Source organism: Phacochoerus africanus, chromosome 1, assembly GCF_016906955.1.
Source record: "Phacochoerus africanus isolate WHEZ1 chromosome 1, ROS_Pafr_v1, whole genome shotgun sequence".
In the NCBI taxonomy this organism is placed as follows: Eukaryota; Metazoa; Chordata; class Mammalia; order Artiodactyla; family Suidae; genus Phacochoerus; species Phacochoerus africanus.
The window spans coordinates 425,938-453,467 of record NC_062544.1 but is presented as its reverse complement, the minus strand read 5'-3'; the positions used below and the strand labels follow the sequence as shown (position 1 = coordinate 453,467).

Below are 27,530 nucleotides of genomic sequence, written 5' to 3'. Positions count from 1 at the left end.
TTTGGGCAAGAGATGCTCTCTGTCCCACTGCCCTTCCATCTGCGTGGTTTCATTTGGGAATCATGTTTCATTACCAAGTCCGGTTTTCTGGGTTCTTCTCCCCGGGGCCTCAGTCTTGTTTACAGATGTGCTTTCAGACGCTCATGTAACCCAGGTAAACTCGGCCGCGGTGGCCCCATGTGCAGGTGGCACCCCGTGTCACAGCCAGAGAACCCACAAGCAGCTGAAATCTGCTCCCAGGACCTCTCCCGAGGGAACTCACAGCTCACCGAGACGGCATCCTTCTACCCAGAGTAGTTGTCGAGATTGCGCTCTTCCCGAGGCTGCACGTTTAGACAGCAGGATTTTCCCTGCGTTTCTCTCTAAAGAGACAAGGGCTCTGCTCAGGGCCCGACGGGGCAAAGTTTTCGAAAGCGTCCTCCCCCCGCCGCCACCCCAGACGACACCACACCCTCCCTTTCCGGGTGCCCCTGCCCACCTGACGGCGGAAGGGTCACGGTTCCCTCCCAGCCCCTGCGACTGGGCAGCTCCTGGACCCTCGGGGGCCCCATCCCTGTGGAAGGGACATCACAGGACTCGGGGCAGCGTGGTCTCTCTCCTGTCTCGGGGAACTTGCGGGGTTTCGGCTGGATGAGAGGGTCACATCGTCCGCCAGCTCCGGCTCTCCTGCCCGCCCCCTCCCCAGCCCAGGATGAGGCCTCTTTCTGGTGGGGGTTCTCCCCCTGCCCCCGGTGGCCCTCCCACTGAGTCATGGCCCTCGTCCTGGGGCTGGTCCCTGGCCGTGAGGCGTGGGGCGCGGCCTGCACAGGGGTACCCTTCGGCTCCTCGGCCTGCCCCCACCCCCCAGCCGTGACGTCTCGGGGCCAGGCCTTGCTGGGCTTGGGTCCGCCCCCGGCGTCCCCCAGGCCGGGCAGGTGGCGGGCAGGAGCCCACGGCCCCCGTGCCCCCCCTTTTTTGCAGATGGGTCTCTGTGCCAGGAGCGCGAGGCAGGTGCTTCCAGAAGCCCAGCCCACCGAGGAGAAGACGGTGGTGCCGCCTGGCGTGTCCCGGGTGAACGGCTGGTCGAAGCCCCTCCACAAGTTCCAGGTTGTGTGCTGGGTCGTGTTCTTTGCACTGACCTTCACCAACTTCGGGATATTCATTCCGCTACTGCCACCTTACTGGAGATACACTGCCTATGGGGTATCCTTTCACCGGGGCGCCGCTGTCGGCGAGGTGCGCAGGGGCTTCCACGTCTCATGCCAGCACCCTGTTGTCACAGCGCCTGAAACCCCACCTCCGGCCTCCGTGCCACCGCCGGCTCGGGGTCTCGGCCACCGGCACCTGCCAGAACCGGTGCGGGAGATGCGAGCCTGGCTGGCAGCAGGGGTGTGAGGGGCCCGGGGTGGACAGAGGCCCCAGGAGGCGGGGAGGAGCTGTGACCCGGGGCGGAGGCCTTTCCAGGCCACAGCCGAGCAGCCGCTCTGTGGTGCCGAGGGGAGGGCCGAGCCTCAGTGGGGACGAGGCGCTCCATGCTCCCCCAGGCCGGGGCATGCAGCGCTGCTCCCCACCGCGCCCCTTCCCCGAGAGACTGTGACCTTTGTGACCCCGGGGTGCTCTGCTCCGTTCCCGGGGGTATCTGTCAGGGTGGGCGTCTGGGTGATGTGGGGCTTGGCCAGGCCCCCCAGGCCCCACATCAAGGGTCGTGCACGTTAGAGCCCGTGGGCAGGCTGACTGCAAAGTGGGCAGCAGAACCAGTTTCTAAAAGGGGGTGTTTGTGCCTGTGTCAAGCCCTCCTTGGTGAGGACATGGGCTCCGCCGCCTGCCTCTCCGCTGGCCGCCTGGCGTCTCTGGCTGGGTGGAGAGCGCCCGGGTTTGCGGAGTGAGGGAGGCGGCAGGACCAGGAAGGACCAAGTCTGTGCGAGCCTCCCTGCCTGTCCCAAGTGGAGAGAGCAGGAGTGTGGCCCGGGCTGTGCAGAGCTCAGACGGTCTTGGGGACCTGCCTGTCGCCTCAACCCCAGCGGCATCCCTCAGGCTCTACGCAGCTGCACGTGGGCGCTCTGCTCTGGCCGCTGGGGGGCGCCAGTGTCATTCAGTGCCTGCAGGGATCCAGGAGCGGGAGGTGCCTGCAGCCCAGGCCCAGGGAAGGGCAGGGGCCAAGGTCAGGGCTGAGGACCAGGGTCACCAGGTCACCGCGCAGGAGTCTGGCCGCCCTCCGCTTTCTGGAGGGTCTGGATCCCGCGTTGGGTCTGAGCACGAGGAACTTGGCAGCGGCAGGGGCTGGGGGGGGGGGCGGGGCAGCGGGGGCGGGGCAGCGGGGGCGGGGCTTGCCCCTGGCCACCGGCCGCAGGACGACCCGAGGCAGCAGTGACAGGCGTGGCGAGGGCTGGCGCCAGCGCTGTTTGTTTACCGAACAAAGATAGTTGCTAGGGGACCTCGGCATGTCCTGCTTTGTAGTGGAAGTGAGACCAGGAACCCCGTTCTTTTTATTATTAACTTGAACCTAAGACTCTCCTAAGATAGAATTACATCGAAAGTGAAAGCCAGCAGCCCGAGGATGGGACACCCATCCTGGGGCACTTTCTATTCTGGGGGCTCAATGGCGGCCACAGAATGCGTGACCAATGGCAGGAACGGCCAGCTCTTTAAGCAAATGCAGCCGCTGTTGCCCGCGGTGGCCAGGGTGACCTGGCCAGTCCTCCATGCGTGCCAGCAGGCGTGCTCATGCGTGTGCCCGTAGCGGACACTTTATGTCTGAGGGGCCGGGCGGCTTCGTCCACTGGGTCCAGGTGGAAGGCTGCCCTGAGGTCCTGGGGTCCCAGATGCCAGGCCTGGGAACACCTGCCAGGGACACCTGCAGGTTCAGACAGCCCAGGAACTCAGTCGAGGCGCCACAGGGCTGGCCTCTCAGGCTCTGGTCGAGTGCTCAGGTGCCCCCACTGCGAGGCGGGGGCCGCCAGTGGGCTGCTGTCCCCACTTTCTCCCTGGCGGTGGCCTTGCGGGGGGAGCTGAGGGTGGACGCAGGGACAGAGCGCTCAGCTCCAGCCTCCCACCTGGCCCACTGGCCCTGCCCACAGTGTGTGATGAGAACCATCCCGCTGAGCTCCACAGAGGAGGGGCCGCACCTGGGCTGCAGTGCCACCTCCTGTCACATCTGTCCCCTGCTGCCATCGCCGGCCTCCTGCGCAGGACTCACTCCCGTTGCCCCAGTAACCACACAAACAGTGCTGTGCGTCCGGCCAGGCCTCAGGCTTCAGGAAGTGGGTGTAGGGACCAGCGTGCTGGAATGTGCTGGTGTCACCAGCTGTGACAGTGCAGGCTGGCCACTGACCACGGGAGCATGGTTCATCTGCTAACAGCAGGGGCGGCCTGCAGGGGCCTGCGATGGCAGGAAGGGCCTCAGCATCGCCACATCTTCACCTGGCCCTCTCTGCCGAGTCCCATCCCCTCTGTAGGTGCCCGGGCCTGGCTGGTCCCCAGCAGCCATCTCCCTGTTCTTCTGGCTTTGCGCCCGCCCTCCCCTGGCCCAGCCCTCTGAGCCCCAGCTCACTCTTGCCTTCACGGCGGCCTCTGCCCCCCAGCCTCTGATGCCTCCACGCCCTCGCCCGGCACCCAGGGCCCTGGGCCTGCACCCGAGGCCAGAGGACAAGGAGGGGCCGAGCAGTGTTGGCCAAACCAGCCCCCACCGAGCCTTGTTGAGCGCCGTGGACGCTTCCTCTGGGCCCTTATCGAGGCTGGACCACGCCTGCAAGCGCAAGCCCCAGAGGGTGGGGCGGGCAGACCCCGGACCCTGACAGCAGTGCAGCCTGGGAGGCCTCACTGCCCAGAGCCCACACCGCCCTGGGCCTCTGCGGAGTCACAGCAGAGCCTGTGAACCGCGGCTTCGCCAGGACACCCGCGGGCAGCAGTAGGAGGCACACCCCCGCCACGCCCAGGCCGCTCTCACAGGAGCCGGGCCTGTAAGCCCTGAACCTCCCTGGCTCAGAACCGTCCTGGGAAGCAGGGCAGGGCTCCTGGGGAGGCCAGGCCCGTGCTTCCGTCCCTTCTGTTTGGTTTCCATGGGGATGGTGTGTTGGTCCCTGGAGAGGAGGCTGGAGGATCTGCGGGCTCGATTTTACCCTGGGAGTCCTGGAGGGGGTGGGAGCCTGGGGTGTCTCTCCCTGGGGGACGGGAGAGACAGAGCAGACAGAGACAGAGACAGAGAGGGGGAGACCCAAAGGGAAACAGAGAGACAGAGAGACCTACTGGGCTGGCCCCAGCTTCCTGGCCTGTGTTTGAGCCCTCCCCCCCCTTTCCTTGGTGACCCGACCCGTGTGCTGGGCGCTGCCCCCCGCCCTGACGACCCCCACGACTGCCTCCAGGGCCGGGCTTGGTGCCCACAGGTGCAAGCGCACCTGTCCCTCTGGGTCACAGGGCGCAGCCTCCAGTCCTGGAGTGCGAAGGACTCGGGCAGCTTCTGCGGGAGGCGGCTACGGGAGGGGCCGACCTGCTCCCTGCTGCCCGCCCGGCGTGGGCTCCTGCGGCCGCCCGGTGGCCCAGGGCATCGTGGAGCGAGCGCCCCGCACCGCGCGGAGCGGGCCGAGCTGTTCCTTGACGAGCCCCCTCCAGGTCACCGGTAGCATCTTTCTCTTCCACCTCGTGGTCCACATCGTCGCAGTTTCCATCAATCCGGCCGAGAAAAGCGTGCGTCAGAAGAACTATTTGGAGCCTATGCCTGTGTTTGACAGGTCCAAACACGCTCATGTCATCCAGGACCTGTATTGCCTTCTGTGTGAGATCAACGTGTGAGTGCAGGGGGGGGACCAGGCAGTAGACTGGCACCGGCCCCTTGAGAGAGGCGAGGCCCGCCTCAGGCCATCTGACGGCCGGGCTGCTGGCTCGGAGGCGTCCGTGGGGGACGGGGAGGGAGGGATCTGACTCTGGCCTCCAGGCCTCAGCCGTGGCACCACTGGCAGGCGCACCTGTGCTGGTTGCCCCCCAACCCCGTGTCTCCCCTGCAGGCAGACGGGGCCTCTGACGGGTCCCCCTCCCCCCACCCCGCACAGACCGCTCACAGGGCGCCCTCCCTTCCTTCCAGAGATTCCAAGACCAAGCATTGCAGTGCCTGTAACAAGTGTGTTTCGGGCTTCGACCACCACTGCAAATGGCTCAACAACTGCGTGGGGAGAAAGAACTACCGGTGAGGCCCGCTTGGCTCAGTGGGGAGGGCCCGGGACGGGCAGGCCTGCCTCCTCACGCGGGCTCGGTCCCTCCTGCACCTGGACGCGCCTCGGGAAGGTGCTGCCTCCCTGGCTGGTCACCTCGAGGTCTGCCTGCCCTCGGGGCCAGGCGAGGGGTGTGACCCTGCCCGTGTCGGGGTACCCAGAGGGCCGGGCTCCAGCACAGCCCGGGCTCGGCAGGGTCTTTCCGGCGGGAGAGGGGGCGTCTCTGGAGCCCCCCCCCCCCTCTGGGCAGGTCAGGAGGGGCGGATGCCTGGCACGCAGCAGGGGTTGGCCTGGTGGGGCCTCCAGAGGTCCAGGAGGGCCTCGGGGCCGCCTCTTCCTGAGGGGTGGGCGCCTCGCACACCACCCACCCCTGGACCCCGTGTCCAGCTCAGCTCGCCCCAAAGACACACATAAGCTGCGGGTCAAGGCAGGCCTCTGGGTAGCGCTGACCATGGTACAGGCCTGAGAGAGACAGAGGAAGACCTCGTGGTGAAAGCATCGTCCGAGGACCCTTGCCCGGGGGCCGCCGCCTCGAGGGAGCAGAGGCGTGGTCCTGGGCCTCGGCAGGGACGTCCTGCCAGGCATGGCCTCTGCAGGCAGAGAGAGGCGCAGCTGCTCGGGCGCCCCGCTCAGCACCCCTGGCCCCTTGCCTGGCTTCCGGGGTGAGAGGCCCGTGGAGCCCGGTGTGTGCTCACACGCGGCGGGCCGGGTGGCAGCTGAATGCTGGGCCGCCTTGAACGAGTTCCACCCTGTCTCTGAGCCTCGGTCTCCCTGCGAGACTAAGACCTCAGGTGCAAACTGTGAGGCCACAGAAACTGCAGGTGGGGCTGCGGGGCTCGGGCGGGGCTCAGGCAGGGGTCAGGAGCCCATGAGGGCCATTCAGGAGCTGAGGAGAAAGGCCCAGCGGAGCCAGAGGAGGAAGGGCTGAGGGTGTGGCCAGAGCCGGACGTGGGCTGCCAAGCTGCCGTCCAGATGGGACGTCCGCGGGTGCACCGTGCGGTCCTGGGCCTTGGCAGGGCTGGGCCGCGCTGGCTGCGCTGAGCCCACTGGCCTCTCCCGCAGGTACTTCTTCAGCTCGGTGGTGTCAGCTTTGGCCGGGCTGCTCTGCATGTTTGCCATCTTGAGCTATCTGTTCGTCCAGTTCCTGGTCGATCCCATGCAGCTGCGCACGGACCCCCACTTTGCAGGTTCGCTGCTGCCCGCGCTCCGTCTTCCTGGTCAAATCTTGGGGGCGGGGGCGGCAGCCCAGTGTCTTTGCTTCAGCCCCCCAGTGCCCAGGGGGCGGGTTTGGGGTGCAGAGGCGCCGCTGTGGCTGCTTGAGTCTGTGCGTCCAGGCAGCATCAGGCACCCAGAGCGGGGGCCACACCTGGCCCCCCTGGCGGTCCCAAGGGACGTGCGGTGGGAGTGATGGGTCCTCAGCCAGTCCAGGCCCTGGGTTCTGGGCGCAGCCAGCAGAGCCCTCCTGACACCACACGGCGGTCAGCCGGAGGGCCGCCCAGTGCCCGGCGGCCTCGGGAACCTTCTCCCGAGGAGGGCGGCTGCGAGGGCTCTTAGGCAGGACACACACCTGGGCAGGTCGGAGGGCTTGCCTGGGCGGGGAGGCGCTCCCTCAGGCTGGGGTTCCCTCCTGAGGCAGCCAGCTGATGTCCCCCTTCCCCCCCCCCCCCCCCCGTCTGCACAGGGCTCTCCAGGGACACGTGGCTCCTCTTCCTCCCCTTCCTCCCGGTGAGGGCCAAGGCCCCCGTGCTCCTGCTCATCGGCCTGCTGGTGCTGGTGCTGGTCATCGTCGGCCTCGTGCTCCTGGGGCACCTGTTCTTTTTCCATCTCTACCTGAGTACGTGCCCCGAGCCCCGCTCCACCTCGGCCGAACCTTGCCCCCGTGTTCGCATGGTCCCCAGGCAGGCAGGCACGCAGGCCCCGCTCAGCCCCCAGAGACCCCAGGGCATGGCGGGCAAATCACAGGAAGAGGAGAGACCCCCCGGGGGGCAGCAGGGCCAGGTTCAGTTCCAAGACGAGCAGAAAACTTGGAGGAGTCGCACAAAGCGCCCCGAGTGTTCAGAGCAGGAACCGAACCTCCGTGGTGGGAGAAGGACGGCGGGAAAGAAGGGGGCTTAGAAACAGAATCCCTCAGCAAAAGACGACCCTGCGCTCGCGGACAGGGAGGCCACGGGGGTGGGGGAGCTCCCTGGGCCGGGCTCCCCCCACCCTGATGCTTCTCTGGAAGGAACACCTGTGACCCTCTGGGCCTGTCATGCTGAGCGGGTCCTTCAGCTGAGCCCTGCTGGCTCCCCTGAGCTTCCGGACACGCCGGTCGGGGGCGGGGGGTGGAGAGGCCACGGGGCAGGGAGGCGTTTTGGAAACGGCAGAGCCCGGGGAGGCGAGGTGGGCGGGCAAGCTGGCCGTGGAGCTGCTGCTGCGGCCGGGGCTGTGCGTGAGAGGCCGCAGGACCAGGGGGAACCTGGCGAGCAGCCTGCACAGGACTCAGCGGCCGCTGGCCGTGGCAGGGCCGAGCATCCAGGAGGATAGTGGCCTCCGCCCTGAGGGTGGGGACCCCCGAGGCCTTCTGGGGAGAAGACAGCTCAGGGCTGATAGGTCATGGAAGAATGGATTTCCAGGAAAGAATCGCGCCAGCAGAGCAGTTGTCCCCGTTAGCCGCGGTGAAACGACCCCCCACGGAGCCACTTGAACGCCAGGCTCGGGGCCCTCCGTCTCTGTGGGTTAGGACCCAGTGGGGCTCAGCGTCCTCGGCCTGGGTCTGTCCCGAGGCTTCAGCCACGGGCCTCCCTCCACCCCCGCCCCATGGACGCCGCCCGGCCAAGCAGCTCAGGACAGGGCGGCCCCATCTGAGCCAGGGACGGAGAGGGACAGAAGCCAGTCCCAGGAGCAGCCTTCTCTGCAAGCGGCCAGGACCAGCCCGCGCGCCAGGGACTGCGCAGCCCGAGGGCCCCAAGGCAGGGGTGCCGGCTGCCCCTCCACCTGGGCTCGGAAGACCCTCGTCCCGGTGCGGAGGAGAGGGCACTGCGGGTGGTGGGACGACAGGCGCCCGGTGGGGCGTGGCCTCTGCCGCGGGAGGACCCCGGCCTTCACTCCGGCTCCCTCCCGGGCTCCAGCCCCAGCTCCTGGCCGAGAGGCTTCGAGTCCGGGGTCTGCACCTCCTCACTGCCCGGGATCAGAGCGTTGTACACGGAACTGCTCAGAGGAGGGCGCGCCCTGGGGACCCGCAGGGCTGCTCCCGTCTGAGCTCGGTGGCCTTTGTGTGGACCAGGCAGCGGAAGGAGCTCGGGCACAGAGCCCAAGCAGGCACGTGGGTCCCTCACGCCGTGGCACAGGTTCTGAGGGGTGCAAGCAGAGCCAGCCCAGCAGACGGCAGCCAGAGAAGAAGCACCGCAGCATCCAGGACATTGATGGGGAGGGGGACCGGGCCGGGCGGGGGGCCTCGGCTCCCGCCTGGGCCGGCAGCCGCCGAGCATTTCATGGGCCGCGGGTGCAAGTGGCCCTCCTGCTCCTCAAGCTCCAAATAGGCTGCTGTGGGTGGCCTTGTCACTTTCCAGAAATAATTATAAACCATCTGTTCTTGTGTCTGTTGGTTTTCAGGGAAAGAAGGCCTGGTATAAAGGCCCAAGGCTGACGTGGGCCCAGAACCAGCTTTGCCAGTAGTGCTTGTCTACGGAGGCTGTCTCTCCACGGCCCGGGGGCTTCTGTACACGCTGGGGCCCGGGGTCTCGGCTCAGCCGGGCCAGCACTCGCCCCGGGCCCTGCTTGCTTCATGGGCTCATGAGGCAGGGAGGGCAGCCACGGCCCGGCTGGGATGGGGGCCGGAGGGGGGGGGCCCTGAGCGGCCTCCCAGATGCTTGGCAGCTCCAGGTCAGGAGCCAGCTCTGATGCCCTGGGCAGGGAGCTGACAGCTGGTAACGCTGCCCTTTCTCCTTTCCAGTGATGAAGAAGCTGAGTACGTATGAATACATTACCCAGAGCCGCCAGCAGCTCCAATCGAATGCTTCACCTGGGAGAAGAGTCTCAGACCCACAGAAACGACCGTCACGGGTACGGGTGATGTAACCTCCCACCTAGCAGCTTGGCCTCGCGGCCACAGCGTGTGTGTGTGTGTGAGAGTGGTCGCACGTGTGTGTTTTGTGATGCAATGCGTTGTGTGGTTGTGTGTGTGTGTGTGTGGGGGGGTTAGTGTGCACTCGTGGGGTTGTATCACTTCTGCGTTCACTCTCCACTGGACGAAGGCGGTGGGGCTGACTCCTTTCAGGCTGCTCCTCATCAAAACGAACATTTGCTCCTCAAGGTCCCCGTTAGGAAGGTGGAGATACAAGCCGCAAGCAGAAATCAGCATTTGCAAATCATATGCTTGTACCCAGAGTATGTATAGAACTTCCAAAACTCAGCTGTAAGAAAAATGACTCGGTGTTCTATTTTTTATTTTTTGTCTTTTTAGGGCTGCACCCACAGCCTATGGAAGTTCCCAGGCTGGGGGTCGAATTGGAGCTGCAGCCGCCAGCCTCCACCACAGCCACAGCAACGCGGGATCCGATCTGTCACCTTTACCGCAGCTCACGGCAATGCCGGATCCTTAACCCACTGAGCGAGGCCAGGGCTCGAACCCCCATCTTCATGGATACTAACAGGGTTCATTATTGCTGAGCCCCAACAGGAACTCCCGACTCAGTGTTTTAAATGAGCAAAAGATTTGAACACGTTTCCCCAAAGGGATCGACGGGCTGGTATAAGCTCAGCGAAAGACAGTCGACCTCCTGCCACGTTAAGGAAACCGTAGGTGACATCACACTGGAGTGGCCGCCGTCCGAGCCGGAGCCCGCGTGTCGGGGTGGCCGGGGGAGTGTGTCCCCCGGGTGGGGAGTGGGGCGCCACACGGCTCTGCGAGGAAGGTCGGCACTGCCTTCCGTCGTGGACCCGTCGCGGCCGCCGCAGCCCTGTCCCCAGCCCAGAGCCGTGACCGCGCGCGTGCGCCAGGGCTGCCTTCCCGGGACCCGCGACTCCACGTCACCCGAGGACGGCCGGGCACTTCTGTGGAAATGAGCTCAGTGTTAACAACTGTTTTTCACCGGGTGACGCTCCCTTCCTCTCTCTCGGCAGGACGCTGGCCGCCGGCGCTCTTCTGTGCAAAGGTCAGTCTGGCTCGGTTTGCTTTTATCTTTGGCTGGAATTGTTTTGTGGGTCTGAAAGGTAGCTGCAGGCTCCTCTTAACTGGCTTGGCTTTAAGAACTCTTACGTGCTCCAAATAGTAGCCTCCGCAGTCTTTGCTAATATTTTCATAATTTTTATTTGCTCTGTTTACATTTTGGTTTTAATCCTAAATTTATTTGTGCATTCGCGGAGGCTGGAGCTCAGGTTGTTTTATCACGGCGTAACCCATGGTAGACACCTCCTTCATTAAATGGCCTGCCTTTCCTCGTCGCTTTGAAAGGCTGTTTTTCTGAAAACCAGGTTGCCCCGGACCCCGGCCCACTGTCTGGACACCATTTCCGGCTCATTGCTGCGTGTCATCCAGAAACGCTGGGCTCTTTTGCCAGGTTTGGGCTGGGCTCCTGGGGGCCGCACGGCTCCCCATCCTACAGCCCAGGTGCCAAAGAGCCCCCTGAGTCCGAAAAGGGCGAAGCACACCGTTAGCCCACTTCTCACGCGCTGAGAATCGCTGCCGATTTTCGCGTCGTTCACTGGGAGGCTGGCTGGGTTAGGGTACAGGTGGTGTGGTTAAGAGCACCCCCTTTCAATGAATCCACTGTGTTTTCCTTGAGAATTTATTCAATCCAGTTGGCACAATATTGTGAAAGTCTAGGTCATTTTGGACTTCACTTCCGAAGGCCACCTCTGGCTGTGGTCCTTTAAATGAGATCTATGAATATTTTTATCGTTCTGGCAAGAATGGTAGGCCCCTAACTGGAACCAGGACGGTAAACTTAACTCTTAGACTCAGCCTCACCACGTCAAACACCTAGTGTTGTCAGACTCTGCCGAATTAAGGCACATTCACTGTAGACAATCAGGAACCTGCCGAGCTTCCCAGCGTAGCACAGACACACTTTCTTGTCCGCGCCCAGCAGTCGCCGGCGTTTTGATTAGTATCTTTCAGGTCTTCCTTTTAAAAAATATTTTTTCTATGCATCAGATGCCTTATGTTTTGTTTTATAAAATTATGATTGTATTGTAGAACTCTGAAAGCCTTTTTAAGAAACCTCCCTGTGTTGCGAACACAGTCTGTTAGAAGGAAAACCGTGATTTTTATGGTATGAATTCTCCCGTCTTCGGGACGCACCGTAGTCCGCAGTGTCGGAGTGCGATGTTTTATTTGCAACGGCGTCTTCACCGCTGCGACGGGCAGGCGAGCTCCCCTTCCTTGCTGGAACCCGTGGCTCAGCACAGTCTCCCTTCCTCCCACCCACCCAGCAGAGAGAAGCCCGCGGGGTTGCTGTCGCCTTCCCAGGAGTCGGGCTCCCTCAGCGGCGTGGCGCCAGAGGCCGTGGCTGTGCCGAAGGTGAGTGCGGGCCGCCAGCCTCACGGAGAGCGGGGTGCCGGGTGCAGGGCCCCAGACAGAGGCCGAGCGGGCCTTACCGAACGGAAGTGTTGGCGAGATGCCCGGGGTGCCCTCGAGGGGGAGCCGAGGTGGGCGGGGCCGTTGAGGGAGCGTGGGACCCTGACCGGGGGCTGGGGGAGCGGGCCGAGACGCCCCGACGGCAGCGGCTGAGCGTCTGCCCTGCGCGGGCCTTGAAACGCAGCAGAAAGGGATGGACGGAAGCCTACGGAAAGGTTAGTGACCACGGCACCCAGGTCCGGTGTGTGGGCGCTCTCTGGGCAGCCCTTGACCTCTGCTGGATGTGCCCGCACACACGTTAGGCAGCAGTGCGAGCGAACCGGCCGGAGGAAGATGGGGCTCCGCGTGGGCGCGGGCAGCCCCTCCGGATCTTCCCGGAAGCTCAGCCCCAGGCCAGGCGCCTCCCCCCCCCCCCCCACCCCAGGCCGACGCTGTTTGTGAGCAGGGCTGTGCTGCCCCGCCCTCTCTGTGGGGGAGCTTCCTGTCAGGGTGGCTCCAGCAGGGGTCAGAGGGCGCTCCTGGCTGCGGCTTGGGCAGAGGGACAGGCCGCACCATCCTGCTCGCACCTCTGCCAGCACTTCTTCTGGAAGGCGGGCGGCGCGCTTGGATCGGGTCATGCCTCCCGCCTGCCCCCGTCCCAGGCTCAGCCACGAAGAGGGGACCCTCGGTCCGGGCCAGGAGCAGGCCACCATGGCTTCCACTTTGCTGCCGTTAAAACCGGGGCGCCCCGTGTTCCAAGCTGCCTGGAACGGCCCCCTTTGACACCACCACTCTGACAGGCACTTGCCACTGGTGACCGTGTTAGAGCCCACTGAGGGTCCTCCAGGCACAGCTCGAGTGTGTCCATTGGTGGCCAGCAGGACCCCGCAGGGCCAAGCGCAGCTCCCAAGTTTCAGGCGGGACTGCAAGCCTCTGAGAGGGAGGCCTTTCTCCCCCACCGCGGGAGAAGTTACCGTCCGTGTCCAGGACGTAAAACGCCAAATGCCAAACGTGGGGGTGACTTTCTGTGGCAAAAATAGTCACATTATGGGTTTGAGCCTCTTAAACTTTTCTAAATTTAATGGTAAGCGTTCCGAGGTTGAAACACGCTTCATTACTTAAGGAAGGGATTTACGATTCTGCTTAATTGACACAAATTCCCAAAACTGATTGATGAAGAAATAGAAAGTTCAAATGCGCATCTAGTGAGTAAAGATACCGAACTAGTCATTTTGATTCAGCCACAAAGAAAACCCCAGGCCCTGACGGCTTCGTGGCTGATACTTTAAGGAAAAAACAAACCAATCCTGCACAAACTCGTTCAGAACATAGAGAAGGAAGAAAGCCTTCCCGACTCATTCTATGAGGCCAGGTGGTCACAGCAAAAGCAATGTCATCGAAGGAGGAGGCGCATGAGCCAACATCACGCATGAAGGGGGAGGCAAATCTCATTAACAAAATGTGAGCAAACCAATGCGGTCACACCCATACAGGGTTGTTCGCCGTGACTCCGTGAGGTGTATTCAGGAATGCAGGGTCAGTTTAACATCCGAAAATATATTAATGTAATAAGAATATTAATAAGGTAACAAATACATAAGCACATCAATAAATCAGAAAAATCACAGCACATCCAGTCATAGCCAAACAATTTTACAACCCAGGGGGGAAAAAGAGCCTGAATCTGACAAAGAACACTGATGAAATTTACAACTAATTCATACTTAATCCACACCGGATGCCTTCCTCTTACGATTGGCACGAAGAAAAGAATGTCCACTCCAAATTTCTATTAGACATTTCATTAAACTTCCAGCCTGTGCGGTGAAGCCAAAAAATATATATAGACATGAAAGTGAAACAGTATTTATTTGCAGGAAACATGATCTTAAAAAAACTGCAGAAAGGCTAGTAGATATAGTAAGATAGCTTAGCGAGGTGGTAGGATATGAAATCAATATTAAAAAACTGAGCTTATATTTCTATACACTAGAAATGAAAATACGAAAATGGCGTAAAGAAAACTACTTCAGGAGTTCCCCCTGTAGCCCAGTGGGTTAAGAATCTGATACAGCGGCCTGGGTCACTGTGGAGGTGCAGGTTGGCTCCCCAGCCCGGTGCTGTGGGTTAAAGAGTCTGGCGTTACCACCGCTCCAGCGTAGGTCACAGGTGTGGCTTGGATTCAATCCCTGGCCCTCGGAGCTTCCGTGGGTGTGGCCATAAAAAAGAAGAAAACTATTCCATTCACAGTAGTATCAAAAAATAAAAAAATAACAAAACAAGGACAGAAATCTGTGTATGTAAAGCTATAGGCTAAAGCTGAGAGAAGTTAAACCCAATCCGAACAGAAGGAAAGATTTACAGCACCTGCGGATTGGAAGGTTCAAAGTTGTCACGATGGAAAAATTTGGAAAGTTTCCCCACATTGGTCTACAGATTCACACGATCCCCGCTGGATTCCCAGCAAGCTTTCTTTCTTTAAGGAAAGAGCCAACTATATGCGGAACTTCAGGGGACTTAGGGTGCCCAAAACAATTCAGGAAAAGAGCCACCAAACCGGAAGACTTACACAGTCTGACTGCAGAATTTACCGTACAGCTGTGGGAATCAAGACGGAATGGTGCCAGCGTAGGGACAGATCTGTAGATCAATGGACCAGAACGGAGACTCCAGAGGGAAAATCTTTACATCCCTGGTCAGCGGATTTTACACGAAGGAGCTAAGTCTGTTCAAGGGGGAGAAATATGTTTTTCATAATTGAGGCCCTACTTCACCGCCTGCACAATGTAACTCACTCACATCAATCAAAGACCTGAACTGAAGGGCTAAAGGCTGACACTTGAGGAAGAAGGCAAAATAAAATCTTTGTGACCTTGAGTCAGGCAAAGTCTTTCTTCGTATGACGCCAAACACACTATTCGAGAAAAATATGAAACAGTGGCCTTCATCAAAATGAAAATTATTTGCCCTTCAGAATTCACCATTACAAAAATAAAAATATAAGCCACGGACTGGAATAACTATTTCCAATCCATATACTTGTATCCAGAATAAAGACCGTTCAAAACTCAACTCCAAGAAAAATGACCTAGTTTTTAAAATAGGCAAAAATTGGAAGAAACTCTGTACCGAAAAGGACATGGGGTTGGCAGACTAGCATGTGACAGGAGGTCAGTGCCACAGATGCCAGGAGGATGCAAACGAAAACCGCAGTCGGGCGCCCTGCATGTGGGTGAGAGAGGCCAAGGCAGAGGAGAGCAGCGCGCCCCGCTGGCGCTCGCCCTGCAGGCAAAGCCAAACAGAAGTTCAAGGCGGGTCCCACCTGTGCCTGCGCGTGCACGTGGTTGGGGAGGAAAGGGGGCGCCCCTCCCAGGTCTCAGGCGTCCCCAGACGCCTCACTTCAAGTCAGCTAAAGATAGACTTGAGTGTTCGGAAAGAGCGCCATCCAGGTAGACCATTCCTTCCTCTACAATTTCAGTAATTTTTATTTCTCTCACAGGGACCAGTTGTCATCCTGATGCCACCTCTGCAGAGGTAAGAAGCTTCGAGGTGCGTTATCCATCTGAAAAAGAGGGTGGACTCTTCTTAACTCAATTTACTTTGACAAATAATGCATCTGCGGTGGGGCATCTGCGGTGGGGCATCTTTTTTTTTTTTTCCTTTTTTGTCTTTTTTGCCTTTTCTAGGGTCGCTCCCACGGCATATGGAGGTTCCCAGGCTAGGGGTCGAATTGGAGCTGTAGCCACCAGCCTACACCACAGCTCACGGCAACGCCGGATCCTTCACCAGGGATGGAACCCGCGACCTCGTGGCTCCTCGTCGGATTCGTTAACCACTGCGCCACGACGGGAACTCCCGGGGCGGGGCATCTTTAAATAAGGTGATAACAGATGGAAAATGAAGTTGTTTCCCTTGACGTTACTAACATTTCCAGCCGTTCACGTACCTCGGTTTTGCTCAGTGAACTTGCAGACCAGACGGTAATTTTCTCCCGGCTCCAACCAACGTGTGCAGACACAGAAATAAGGCGGCACTCGCTGGCGCCCTGTGCCACTCAGGGAGCACAGGCCGTACGGTGTCTCAGAGCCTTTCTCGGCCTCTGAGGACACGTAGTTTCAGGTGAGCTCTTGGAAGTCAGGGCTCCTCGCTTGGAGTCAGTGTCGAGCCCGTTAGATGCGAAGGTTCTGCCAGGAGCGGATGGAGGTGCCTGTCAGAAAGGCCGCCACCGGGGTGAGGACACATTTGAAAAGCACCCCCTGTCTCCGGATGAGACAGGTCGGCCCCTGGCAGAGGGCGGAGAACCAGCAAATGCCCTCAGTATCACAGCAGGTGTCTCGGCCACCAGCGCTGTCAGAGCAACGCGCCGCCGAGGCAGCGGCTTTGGAGGTAGAGCCGCGTTGTCTCGCTGCTCCGGGGCCAGGAGGTCTGAGCAAGGAGCGGGCGGGGGGTCTGCTCCAGGGCCCTCTCGGCGGTGTGCAGGTGGAAGTGGTCTCCCCGTGTCCTCATGCCGTCTTCCCTCCGTGCCCGGCTGTCGCTGGGCACAAGCCCCTCTTTCTAGGCTGCCATGCGCAGTGGATTGATACCCATTCCACTGGCCTCGTCAGAAGCTGGTGCTTCTGAAAGGCCTTATCTCCAAATACGGGCCCTTTCTGAGGTCCTTCATGGGGCCCCCGATACAGTTGCCCCTGGCATTGTGGGGGCTTGGCTCCAGGAGCCCCTGCACGACCAGGGTCTGTGGCTGCTCAAGTCCCATCGCTGGGCCCCCATATCCCTGGCGCTGGATCCATGGATTCAATCAACCGCAGGTGGACATGTCAGGCCAAGGTCGGGTGCCTCCTTGGGTGTGACACCTGAGGCTCTGGAGGAAATGGGTGTCTCGTGGACACACATACAGCTCAGACCCACTGTGTTCAAGGGTCAGCTATTTGTGTTTCTCGAATTAACCTCATAACAGTCTGCCCTCTGGCCCACCCAAATCCACGCTCCTCCCTCATGTAAGTAATTCACCCATCACACCTTCCCTCATTCAAGCATCAGCTCAGAGTCCCGGGCTGCACCATTGCTGTGATCCAAATCCGTGATGGCCACAATTCAGAGAATGCCTCGTCCTGGACAAAATTCCCTCCTTCTGGGACCCCACCAAGCCAGACTCTTTGCTTCCACAATACCCTGAGGGGACGGACCCAGGCTAGGCACACCCCACAGGAGGAAGCCGGAAGGGGCAGGGTCCCCAGCCAATCTGAAATGGGCCTGGGGAGCCTTCGGCCCTGGACCTGCGTGCCCTTTAGGAGAAGGGGCGCGGGCTCCAAGGTCAGGGCCACCTCGTGGTTCCGGAAGGATCCCCCGGAGCCCCCAGAGCCAGGTGGACCGACACTGCCCTTCCTTCCTCCTCTGCATCCTCAGCCTCACGTCCACGGACCTCACATCGCCCGCTCCGTCGCTGGACCTCACACTGTCCGCTCCGTGCCCGGACGGGGCGTCCACCGTCACCCTCCTCCCGGGGAGCATCTCGTCCGCTCCGTGCCCGGACGGGGCGTCCACCGTCACCCTCCTCCCGGGGAGCATCTTGTCCGCTCCGTGCCCGGACGGGGCGTCCACCGTCACCCTCCTCCCGGGGAGCATCTCGTCCGCTCCGTGCCCGGACGGGGCGTCCACCGTCACCCTCCTCCCGGGGAGCATCTCGTCCGCTCCGTGCCCGGACGGGGCGTCCACCGTCACCCTCCTCCCGGGGAGCATCGCGTCCGCTCCGTGCCCGGACGGGGCGTCCACCGTCACCCTCCTCCCGGGGAGCATCTCGTCCGCTCCGTGCCCGGACGGGGCGTCCACCGTCACCCTCCTCCCGGGGAGCATCTCGTCCGCTCCGTGCCTGGACGGGGCGTCCACCGTCACCCTCCTCCCGGAGAGCATCGCGTCCGCTCCGTGCCCGGACGGGGCATCCACCATCACCCTCCTCCCGGAGAGCATCGCGTCCGCTCCGTGCCTGGACAGGGCATCCACCATCACCCTCCTCCCGGAGAGCATCTTGTCACTGCAGGTGAGTGCAGCGCGACCGGACACGAGCCCTGGGCCGGGCGAGGCCCCGTGCGGGGTCCTGTGGTGAGGACGGCAGGAGGGCAGCCTGCTTTAGACACTGTGCGGTCCCCAGGCTGCTACTCGAACAGGAACAGGGTGGGCGGGGGGGGGGGGGCGGTAACAGGAAAATGAGGGACCCAAAATATTAACTGCGGGGCACACCTGTGTGAGACAGAGACGCAGATTCAAAAACCGGTGTCCCGGAGGCCGGGCTCGGTGAAGCGGCTCGTGTCCCGGGTCTCGCCCTCGTGGCCTCAGCAGCCCACTTTCTGTCCCGGCACGAGGGCCCCCAGAGACGGCCGGCCAGCAGGAAGGGCGCACCTGGCACGGTGCCTCCGCCGCCGACCGGAGCCTGGAGTCAGGGTTCAGCTCCTCGGCGGGACTGGGTGCGGCCTCCCCGAGACGCCCCGGGGACCGAGTCTGAAGGTCCTTGGTCTCGTGCTCCTGCCGAGGGATGAGCCGCCCCCGCCCAAGCTCCGCACGCAGCCCGGAGGTGCTCCCTTGCTCACAGTCACCTTCCAGACCCAGCCATGAATGAGGACAAAAGCTCTGTCGCAAAGACATTGCCTGAAATGGTGTTTAGAGTAACGGAAAAGCTGAAGTAACCTGAAAAATCCCAATTTAGGTAACTGATTAAGAAAAACAGGCTGAATAGCCTGTCCTGAGAGACGGTAGAGCCATGACAATTCTGACTTTGACGACTAGATACTAAAATTTTTAAATAATAAGTGGCAAAAGCAGAATATGAAATTACATATACGACGTATTTGCAACTGTATGAAACAAAAACCAAATCCTAAAAATGGCGGGAAAAAGGCTGAGAGCAAATGCACGAAAATGCATTGAGACCATCGGGCTCCGGCGATTGCCTTCTCTGTCTTCCAGTGTCATACATGGCTGTGATTTTTAGAGTAAAAGTGTATGAAGTAATACTTATATTTTTAAGTTAAAAAGGGAGGGAAAAGAAAAAACGATGCCCCGGGCTTCTGAACAGAACTTAGGGGTAGGGTTAGATTTGAAGCCGCCTGACCAGAGGGGTCTTGGACGGCAGGGAGCCCCTGAGAGGAAGCTCCGTGTCACTCAAGAGGCCTTCAGGAAACACAGGCAGAAGCCACAGCGGGACCCCGGGCCCGCCAGCCCGGCTCTAAGCAGAAAGTACCGGGGGCGGCCAGGCCCCAGGCCCCAGGCCCGAGGTGGGGTGGGGTCGGGGACGCAGAGCCAGCCGGCGGCACCCTCTCGTGGGACCCGGCGCGCACGCCCTCTTCCTCGGGGAAGCGGGGCCACGCGCATATGCGGCCGGCGTGTCCCTCTGCCGGGGCTGCCGTCCGGATGCAGTTTCTCCCAAGTCTGGGTGCCGGGGTGGTCTCGCTCCGTGTCATCACGTGGCCTCGGCCTTGGCCTCCTCCTCGGGACAGTCCTAGTGGGTCAGGACCCCGGGACCTCGCCTCACTGGCCTTTGCCAAGGCACCATTTCCCCGTCACCCGCGGCCGGGGCTCCGACACGTGACACTGGAGGGGACGGAGCTCAGGCCGCACCGAGCGAGCGCCCGGCCCGCCGCAGGCCCGTCCTGCCCTCGAGCCCTGGGTTCCCCTCGCGGCTCCACCGGTAACGGGCTGGAGCCGGGTCAGGGACGCTCGCTGTCGGCGTGGCTTTAACACGGTGTTGTTTCCCCGCCAGGAATTAGCTTCCAGCCAGAAGCCACGGTTCCTGGGGTAAGTTCGTTAAGCTTTCCTACCTGAGATGCAGCTGTCTGTCCCTCGGGGGGGGGGGGTGCCGGGACGGGTGCTGGGGGCGCCGAGATGAGACGGTGCGAGAGGAGAGACAGTTTCCACCACCTCACCCACTCACAACTCCCCGAAGTCCTCCTCCCGCAAGGCGGTCAGTCCGCGCCGTCTTTCCGCAAGAGCGCGGCCTGAGCCGAGGCACACCCGCCAGGGCTCTCCGCGAGCACGCGCGATGCTCTGGGACGCCGCCCTCGTGTGGGTCTGTCAGGGCTCGTGCTGCGACCCAGCCCCGTGTCAAGGAGGTGCTGGCTATGACAGGCCTGCCCACCCCACGGGACAGGCCAAGCCCCTGCACGCGGTCCTGCCCCAAAGTGGCCCTTTGCAAAGCTCCTGACCCAGTTTCGAGCACACATGTAAAGGGTGTACCCCGTCCCCACGACAAGACTGTGCGTCTCGCAGAGTGTGCGTCTCGTGTGGCGATGGACATGCAGCTATAGCTATTCTTTTTTTCTTTAGGGTAAGTACATCAACTTTCACTCCCTTTTGCTTCTCACTGTAGCCCCCAAACCCAGCACCACCTGGAGCCACACCCCATGGAGGTACTCAGAGTGACTATTCACGAGTTTCCGCTGTGGCTCAGTGGGTGAAGAACCTGACTAGTATCCATGAGGATGCAGGTTCAATCCCTGGCTCTGCTCAGAGGGTTAAGGATCCGGTGTTGCCATGAGCTGCGGTGTAGGTCGCAGATGCAGCTTGGATCTGGCATGGCTGTGGCTGTGGTGCAGGCCGGCCGCTGCAGCTCCGATTCGACCCCCAGCCGGGACCCTCCACATGCTGACCTAAAAAAAAAGTCACTCTTTATTCACTACTCAGCATACAGTGTGAGCAGAATATCTTTTCAACAAAAAGCTACTTTTATAAACATTTGCCACATTTTAAGCATCTGGAGATTGCATCCGACCCTCCTACCTCAATAACTTTCACGTAGTGTCATGTAGCACAAGGTAAACTAAAAATTAAAAAGAATCGGTCGTTTCCTACACTGGCATCTGCCACCCCCCCGACCCCCGGCTCCCGCCACCTGTGGATGCTGCACTTGCAGCCTCGGCGCCCTGCTCACGCCCCCTCCCAAACTCACGTCGGTGTCCTTTCCTCTCCAGCAGCGTGAGGCGCAGGGAGTTCCTGCTGCCGGCCATCCGCGAGAGCCTGAGCTCCCTGAGTACCATCACCTCGGAGGGCTCCGCGTCACTGAAGGTGAGCCCACAGGGGCCAGTTTCCGAGCCCCAAGTGCGGGAGGAGGACGCGGTACCGAGGTTAGGACAATATTCTGGATGGCGCGGGTGTCTGTGACCCCGGGTGCCACTCAGAGGGCAGCCCAGCTGAGCGGAGCAGCAGAGAAGGGAGGGACGGGGCCCTGGGTGTGGCGGAGGCAGCCAGGCCCCGGGCGGTCGCCACGGAGACAGCATCACCGCACGCCTGCTGGGGTGTACCGAAGTCCACGCGGTGGCGGCGGGCGGGTGTGACGTCACGGTCACGGTGCAGTGCGTCGCCGGGGTTCTCTGCACAGCCTTTCCAGTGTTTCTGTGTCCTGGTGTTTTTCACGATGAGGCGTTGGGCTCCTTTCGGCTCCCCAGAGGAGCTCCGTGTGGAGACGTTTCTGGTTCCACAGCCTGGAGCAGGCGTCTTCACAAGGAGCTGAGAGACTAACATTCACTCCCCAGAGGAGCCTGGCGTCCAGCCTGGAGTCGTGCCGTCGGTGGCGCCACACTCGAGCTGCCCAGAATCCACTCATCGCCGTCCTTGGCTGGGGACGCAGACTCGTTACCATTCTGTGCGTGACCGGCTTTTTCAATGACTCGGTATTCTAATTATTTATTTTCGGTATCAGAAGCACCACCACCATCCAAAGAGCCAGGGTCCTGACGCGTCTGCCGCTGCTTCCGTGGCCCCCCTCTGAGTCCCTGCCCCCCACATGGCCTGCCTTCTCCTGTGGGCCTTGTGGCTTCGTGCTTTGGGTCGCACGCGTCCTGAACTGTACACGCGCAGTGCGTTGGTTGCTCTTGGCTTTACTGAGAGGGAGCCGCCCACATGTGCCGTGTTTGGACTCTGTGGGGAGTCGCCCTGTGCGCTTCGCACCGAGTGGTTCTCAGCTGCCGAGACTCTGCATCTTGTCCCTGCAGGCCGTGTGCTTTGCTTCTGAAGCCATTTCTTCCCACATCACACTCCCTCGTCCCCGCTGCCTGGACAGGGGTCAGGGTGGCTCCATGTGTTGGCCACCGGGCTGGGGCCCCCATGCCCGGTCTTGACACAGCCCCTGCCATGCGTGTCCCCTGGGCGTGGAATCCTGCATATGTAGCGCCACGAGGTGAGGCCAGACTGCTGCTCATGTGGCTGCGCCACTTCCCCTCTCGCAGCAGCGCACCCGAGGTCCCGCTGCTTCACGCCTTTGGCTCTTGGACCCGCAGATGGCGTGTGTGGACTGGGGGTCCCGGCTCTCCTCTCAGCGCTGAGACGCTGAGGGCACACGCGCCATGCGTTATCTCCTCCATCCGCCTATGTTTCTGCTGGGCTCTTTCTGCTTTTCTTAGCGATTTATGTAAGTTCTTTGCATTCTCTCAACACACACCCGTTATCAGCTGGGTGAGTTCCAGACAGAGCGCCACCGGGCAGCTTGACCATCTGTGTACCCTGAGATTTGATGAACCTGAGCCATGAGTTTCAATATGGTCACGATTATAAGTATTTTATAGATAACGTTTTTGGTCTTGTTGAGACAAAGCTTTCACCCAAATATCTCAAGAGAGGCCGTCTGTGCTTTCCATTCAAAGCTGCACATTTTGGTTGTGGGGAGACGAGTCCTCCTCCTGCCCAGGGTTTTGGTGCGTGTGACCTGAGGCAGGGCAGGTTTGTCGTTTCCTGTGGGACCTCACCTGTTTCCAGCCTCATTTATAGTTAAGGTACTTACCGCTAAGGATTCCCTTCGGCCACTGAGCTATTTGCCTTCCGGGTATCTCATACATATATTTTTGGTTCCTCGATTCCTCCATTACTGACGTCTCGTATTTAGTTAAATTTTTGTCCCGTCTTGATTTCCTCCTCCTTTCCTTTTCTGTGTGTTTTTTCGTTTTCTTCTTGGTGGTTACCTCGAGGATTACAGTGAACATCTGAAAAGGGAACGATCGAGTGTGACTCGTGCCCAGAATGAGGGCTGTTCTCCCCCAGCTACGACAGGACAAAGAACAGGGGTGGGGGGGGGCTTCCTTCCTCCCCAGATGTTCCAGCAGCTGCACAGGCTCTTGAATGTGTGATGCTCATTGTTCTTAGGAGCAGTCTAAGGAAGGATTCCTACTGCAACCTTTTTCCTTGAGTCAATCAACTACCTTTTCGGATGTACAGACTTCAACCCCACGTCTTCAGCGTCCCCACCATCTGTCTCCTTCCCCACAAAGCTCCTTCCCCAGTCCTCCACCGGTCCTCCTACCAGGCTTTGTCACGTTTTTATTTTCACTCCAAATTAATATTTTTCCTCGTGTTTCTGAGGAGTTTCCGAGTGCTTGGCAGTACCCAGGCTCAGCTTTGCTTCCTGGGTACCCTTTCCTTGGGTGGGTTTTTCTCACCTGCCCTGTCTCCACCGAGATGATTGCTCCCGCTGCTTTCGGCTGGGCGGACACCCTGCTGTTGCCTCTGGATCCAGGGGGCTTTGCAGCAGCGATCAGTTGCTCTGCTGCTCAGCTGCTCGGCCTGCAGGAGCCCCAGCAAGGTGCCGTCGGGAGCCCCTAACCCCGCCGCACACCCTCTGCTGTGTCTTTGTGCCCATTTTCTTTCTCTTCTTCGGGAAGTTGTCCTTTCTGGCCCAGCAAGGGCTTCCCTTTCCCTCTGCAGTTATATTTGTATTCATTTATGTATCTGCTCTATCGTGACTGTAATTTTAAAGTACTGGGTCAGGAGGGCGACTCCAGCATGCTGTAGATCTAGAAGTCTGCCAGTGACATTGGCTTGGAGGTCGTTCAAAACTTGCAAAGAAAGGTTTCGCATAGTCCTGGTCTCCGGTTCATGCCGCATATCCAGCCCTGAAAACTGAAATGAGCACCAGCCCTGAGCCTTCGGCCAGCCCGGCAAGAACCGTGGTCCCTCCCTTCTGGGAGCTGGTGGACCCAGGACAGTGGATCCATCCGTCCCCGGGGCCAGAGTAGCGCCAGGGCGAGGAAAACAACAGCTGCTCAGATGTGGGCTCCCTGGGGGCTCCGCCAGGCGGGACGCAGCGCCGTCCACGGGAGGCAGTGTGGAGCCGGAGCCGGCGCGTCACATGCCCCCCTCTTCTCCATCCCGAGGCGCACGCGGGACAGGAAGCCAGCCTTCCTCACCGGACGCAGTCGTGGTTCGAGCCACATCGCGAAGCATGGCCTGGACTCCGGAGGCAGGGCGACTGCCCCCATGTCAGAGGTCACCACGGGAAGGGGCAGAGGTGTCTGTCTCCAGAAGGGCCTCTGGTCGCTACCTTTTGTCCCCCTTGGCAGTGTGACAAACCCTACAGCATGCATTCCCTGCTGTTTGTCTCTCGGCAGGATGAAGGCGATCTGGTGCAGATAATAAGGCAGCCTGAGATAGAAGACGTTGACAACACCGAAGGCTCGGTTTCAGGTAAGACGTTTTGCAGTCTGGGTCCTTCTGGGGTCTCCCCAAGTTGGATGCCTTAGAGAGTTCAATGTTTTCAAAGAAAAAAAGTAGAAAGAGAGAAATCGGCATGGAAAGTCAGGGCTGGGACACTTGTCCCTGGGATGTGGAAGACACGCTTGAGCCACCAGGGCGTCTGCAGGCAGCCCCCGGGGCCCCGCGTTTGCCCTGCCCCTGACGCCCAAGGAGGCATCAGCTGGCAAAGCTCTGTGTCTAACCCAGGGCATCCCCCTGGGGGGCCGGCAGTCTGAGCCGTGGATCCCGACAAGCAGCGGTGGCCGACCGCATGGTAACCGCACAGAGCAAGGTCCGTGGCACGGCCTGGCTGGCGAGTGAGTGAAACAAAAGGTTCGGTGTGAACAAAAAGCCCAGTCAGAACATGAGCAGGAGTTCCTGCTGTGGCTCAGTGGTTAAAGATCCAGCTGCTGCAGCTCCGGGCACTGCAGAGGCACAGGTTTGATCCCCGGATCCCTGGGTTAAAGGATCCGGCGTTCAGGCAGCTGCAGCTCGGATTCAATCCTTGGCCCAAGAACTTCCCTATGTCATGGGTGTGGCCATAAAAAAAAGCAAACAAACATTTAAAATGGGCAGAAATCTTAACTAGGCATTTACCTGAAGATGACGTACAGGTGGGCAACAGACACATGAAAAGATGCTCAATGTCACCAGTTATGAGAGAAATCAAAACTACACTGAGGTATCACCTCACATTGGCCAGAATGGCCGTCATCAAAACGTCTACAAACCACGATGCTGGAGAGGGTGGGGGGAAAAGGGACCCTTCCACGCCGTTGGTGGGAATGGAAATCTGTGCAGCCCCTGCGGAGAACAGTGTGCAAGTTCCTAGAAAGTGAAAATAGAGGTGGTACGTCCAAGCAGCCAGACGGTCCTGGAGTGTCATGAACCGTGTGGGAGAGAGACTTGACACACGTGTGCCCCAACTGGAGACTAATCCTTAAAAGTGCACACTGCTATCAGAGCGAACATTTCTAAACAATAGTAAAAAGATAACAGGAGTTCCCATCGTGGCTCAGTGGCTAATGAACCCAACTAGTGTCCAGGAGGACGTGGGTTCACTCCCTGGCCTTGCTCAGGGGGTTAAGGATCCGGTGCTGTCATGAGCTGTGGCGCAGGTCGCAGACGTGGCTCGGATCCCAAGTGGCTGTGGCTGTGGTGTAGGTTGGCAGCTGTAGCTCCGATTAGACCCCTAGCCTGGGAACCTCCATATGCTGCAGGTGTGGCCCTAAAAGACAAAAGACAACATCAATAAATAGATAAAGAGATGATGGCTGAGACCTTGCCAGCACTGTCATTAGATACCAACTCACAGATTCATGAAGTCTAACCAACCCCTGAGACCAAAAAATATATACATTTTTAAATATTCCGTGATAGACTCTCCCACGGAGTCACTGGTCAAGTAACTCATTCAGACTGACTGCAGCCGGTGCAGAGCTGGACGGCACCTATAGTGCGTGGCGGTCCAGGCTCCGGGCACCCGCCCGTGTGTCTTTCAAGAGTGAGGGTTGCGTAGGTATTTCTACATATCAGTAAGAACTCTTAGGAGCAAAAATTTCAGTAGCATTTTCAAAAGGGGGGTCCCCAGGAATAAACCCAAGGAAAGATGTACAAGACTCATGGAGAAAATCAGAAAACTTGGCTGTTTGCGGGGGGGGGGGGTTGGCCACGCCCAATGGCATGCCGGGGTTCCCGGGCCAGGGGTCCCACGCGCACCACGGCAGGGACCACGCGGGATCCTTGATCGCTCGGCGGCCCTCCCGACCTTGGCTGCTTTAAAGAGACACAAAGGAGGGATGTAGAATGTTCCGGAGCGCAGGTTATACCCGCAGGTGTCCATTCCCGCTGGAGCCACGGCGGCCTGGGTCACATGAGCGGAGAAGCAAGAGGGGGCTCCCTTCTCATCTCTAAAGGTCCAAACCGGGCAGAAGCAGCCGCGTGCTGCCCAGATAGGCGTGCGGTGCGTGCCAGGCGCTCCACGTTGGTGCCCGAGGGCGCGGCGAGGAGGTGACCAGAGAGCCCCGCGGCCCCAGCGGGCCCCGGTGCCCTCGCGGGGCTGTCCTCTCCGCTCTTCCGCAGGGGCGGCTGGCGTGGCAGGGAGGACGGGCCGCGACTGCGTGGCGGGCCGGGAGGGCTCGGGGCCCAGCCCTCGCCTCCCCGGGCGGTGCTCACAGACGCGCTTCCTTCTCCCGCAGGAGCCCAGGGGCCCGCGCTGGCCCAGCCACCCGACCGGGGGCTCTTCGCCGCCATCCCGCCGGTGGAGGATCCCCTAGAATCCCTCCCGCTCCAGGGCGCGCTGCAGGTTGGAGGCCAGGACGTGTGGTCCGTGAGGACCCAGCGTGTGCGCCCAGCTCCCACGGACTCCTGGATGCTGGAGTCCACGGTCCTCACCATCCCCGGGCAGGTGGAGCTCGACCCGGCCGAGGAGCTGCCCCGCCGGCTCCAGCGCGACAGCCTCAGGCCGCAGCCTGCGCACCAGGTGGCTCCGGGGGCCGTGCCGCTGTCCAGCTGGGGGGCCAAGGGCCTGCCCGCCTTCAAGGGCGGGAACAGGGTGAAGGTGACCCCCATAGCAAGTGTGGGGCACAGCCAGTCTGCTGAAGACATCCCCCAATCTGACACCACCGAGGCCACCGTGATCATGATGCCTGAGGGCTCGGAGCTCCCGGATGGGGCTCCCAAGTCCACTTAGAGCCAGAACCCCGCCCCCCGCCCCGCCAGGACACCCCTCCCGGTGGGGGGTGCCCGCAACTCCGTGGCGGGGATGCTGGGCAGCTGAGGTCCAGCTGCGCTGCCGCGCTCCTAGTGAAAGCATCAGCGAGGAGAGGGGCCAGGGTCCTCGGCCGCCTCTAGCCGCCGGGAAAGACTTTCGAGGACCCGCATGTGACTTGTCTCAGAAGCCGTATTTTAAAGAATTTCCCAGTTTTCTGAACACGTCTGTGCTATTCTGGGAAGAAAAACACAAATTCGAAATGGACTGCAGAGAGTGGGTTCACATCTGTGCATCTGTTGATTATTAAAGCAGACTGTATGAATTTAAGGAACTTTTAAGAAAATTCTTTAGAATTCACTAGCAGGCTTTATGGGAAATAATAAAAATTATTCATGGAAATAAACCTGAAATCAGCCTACGTAAGAGTTAAGTCCTCGGCTTTCAGGTGGCCCAGACCCTCTCCGCCCCAGGCCCAGTGCTGGGCTCTGAGGTCCAGAGCAGACCAGGTCTGGTCCGGGCCCCCTGAACCTGTGCCCACGCCCGTGCCCAGGTGGGAGCCGCCCTGGCCTCGTCCCTGCCACTCTGCAGCCCCACGCTGGCCAGAAGCCAG

The 27,530-nt window shown here is 60.4% G+C and overlaps 1 protein-coding gene across 3 annotated transcripts in view; it reads left to right on the top strand.

Annotated features, from left to right (window-relative positions):
- LOC125126183 (proline-rich protein 36-like) overlaps window positions 1-27,247 on the top strand; it is a 28,020-nt gene extending 773 nt beyond the window's left edge. Inside the window, exons 2-16 of one of the 3 annotated variants that reach the window (XM_047779321.1) lie at window positions 961-1,182; window positions 4,588-4,763; window positions 5,057-5,158; window positions 6,246-6,370; window positions 6,865-7,017; window positions 9,118-9,227; window positions 10,287-10,318; window positions 11,601-11,685; window positions 15,221-15,255; window positions 17,125-17,755; window positions 19,472-19,506; window positions 20,679-20,772; window positions 21,240-21,377; window positions 24,084-24,159; window positions 26,406-27,247. In XM_047779321.1, the coding sequence (XP_047635277.1) occupies window positions 961-1,182; window positions 4,588-4,763; window positions 5,057-5,158; window positions 6,246-6,370; window positions 6,865-7,017; window positions 9,118-9,227; window positions 10,287-10,318; window positions 11,601-11,685; window positions 15,221-15,255; window positions 17,125-17,755; window positions 19,472-19,506; window positions 20,679-20,772; window positions 21,240-21,377; window positions 24,084-24,159; window positions 26,406-26,899 (2,508 nt within the window). In that variant the 3' untranslated portion in view covers window positions 26,900-27,247. Of the gene's footprint in view, window positions 1-960; window positions 1,183-4,587; window positions 4,764-5,056; window positions 5,159-6,245; window positions 6,371-6,864; window positions 7,018-9,117; window positions 9,228-10,286; window positions 10,319-11,597; window positions 11,686-15,220; window positions 15,256-17,124; window positions 17,756-19,471; window positions 19,507-20,678; window positions 20,773-21,239; window positions 21,378-24,083; window positions 24,160-26,405 lie in introns of all 3 variants that reach the window. The other 2 variants (XM_047778716.1, XM_047780190.1) reach the window with 2 other exon arrangements.
- Window positions 27,248-27,530: the final 283 nt, after the last annotated feature.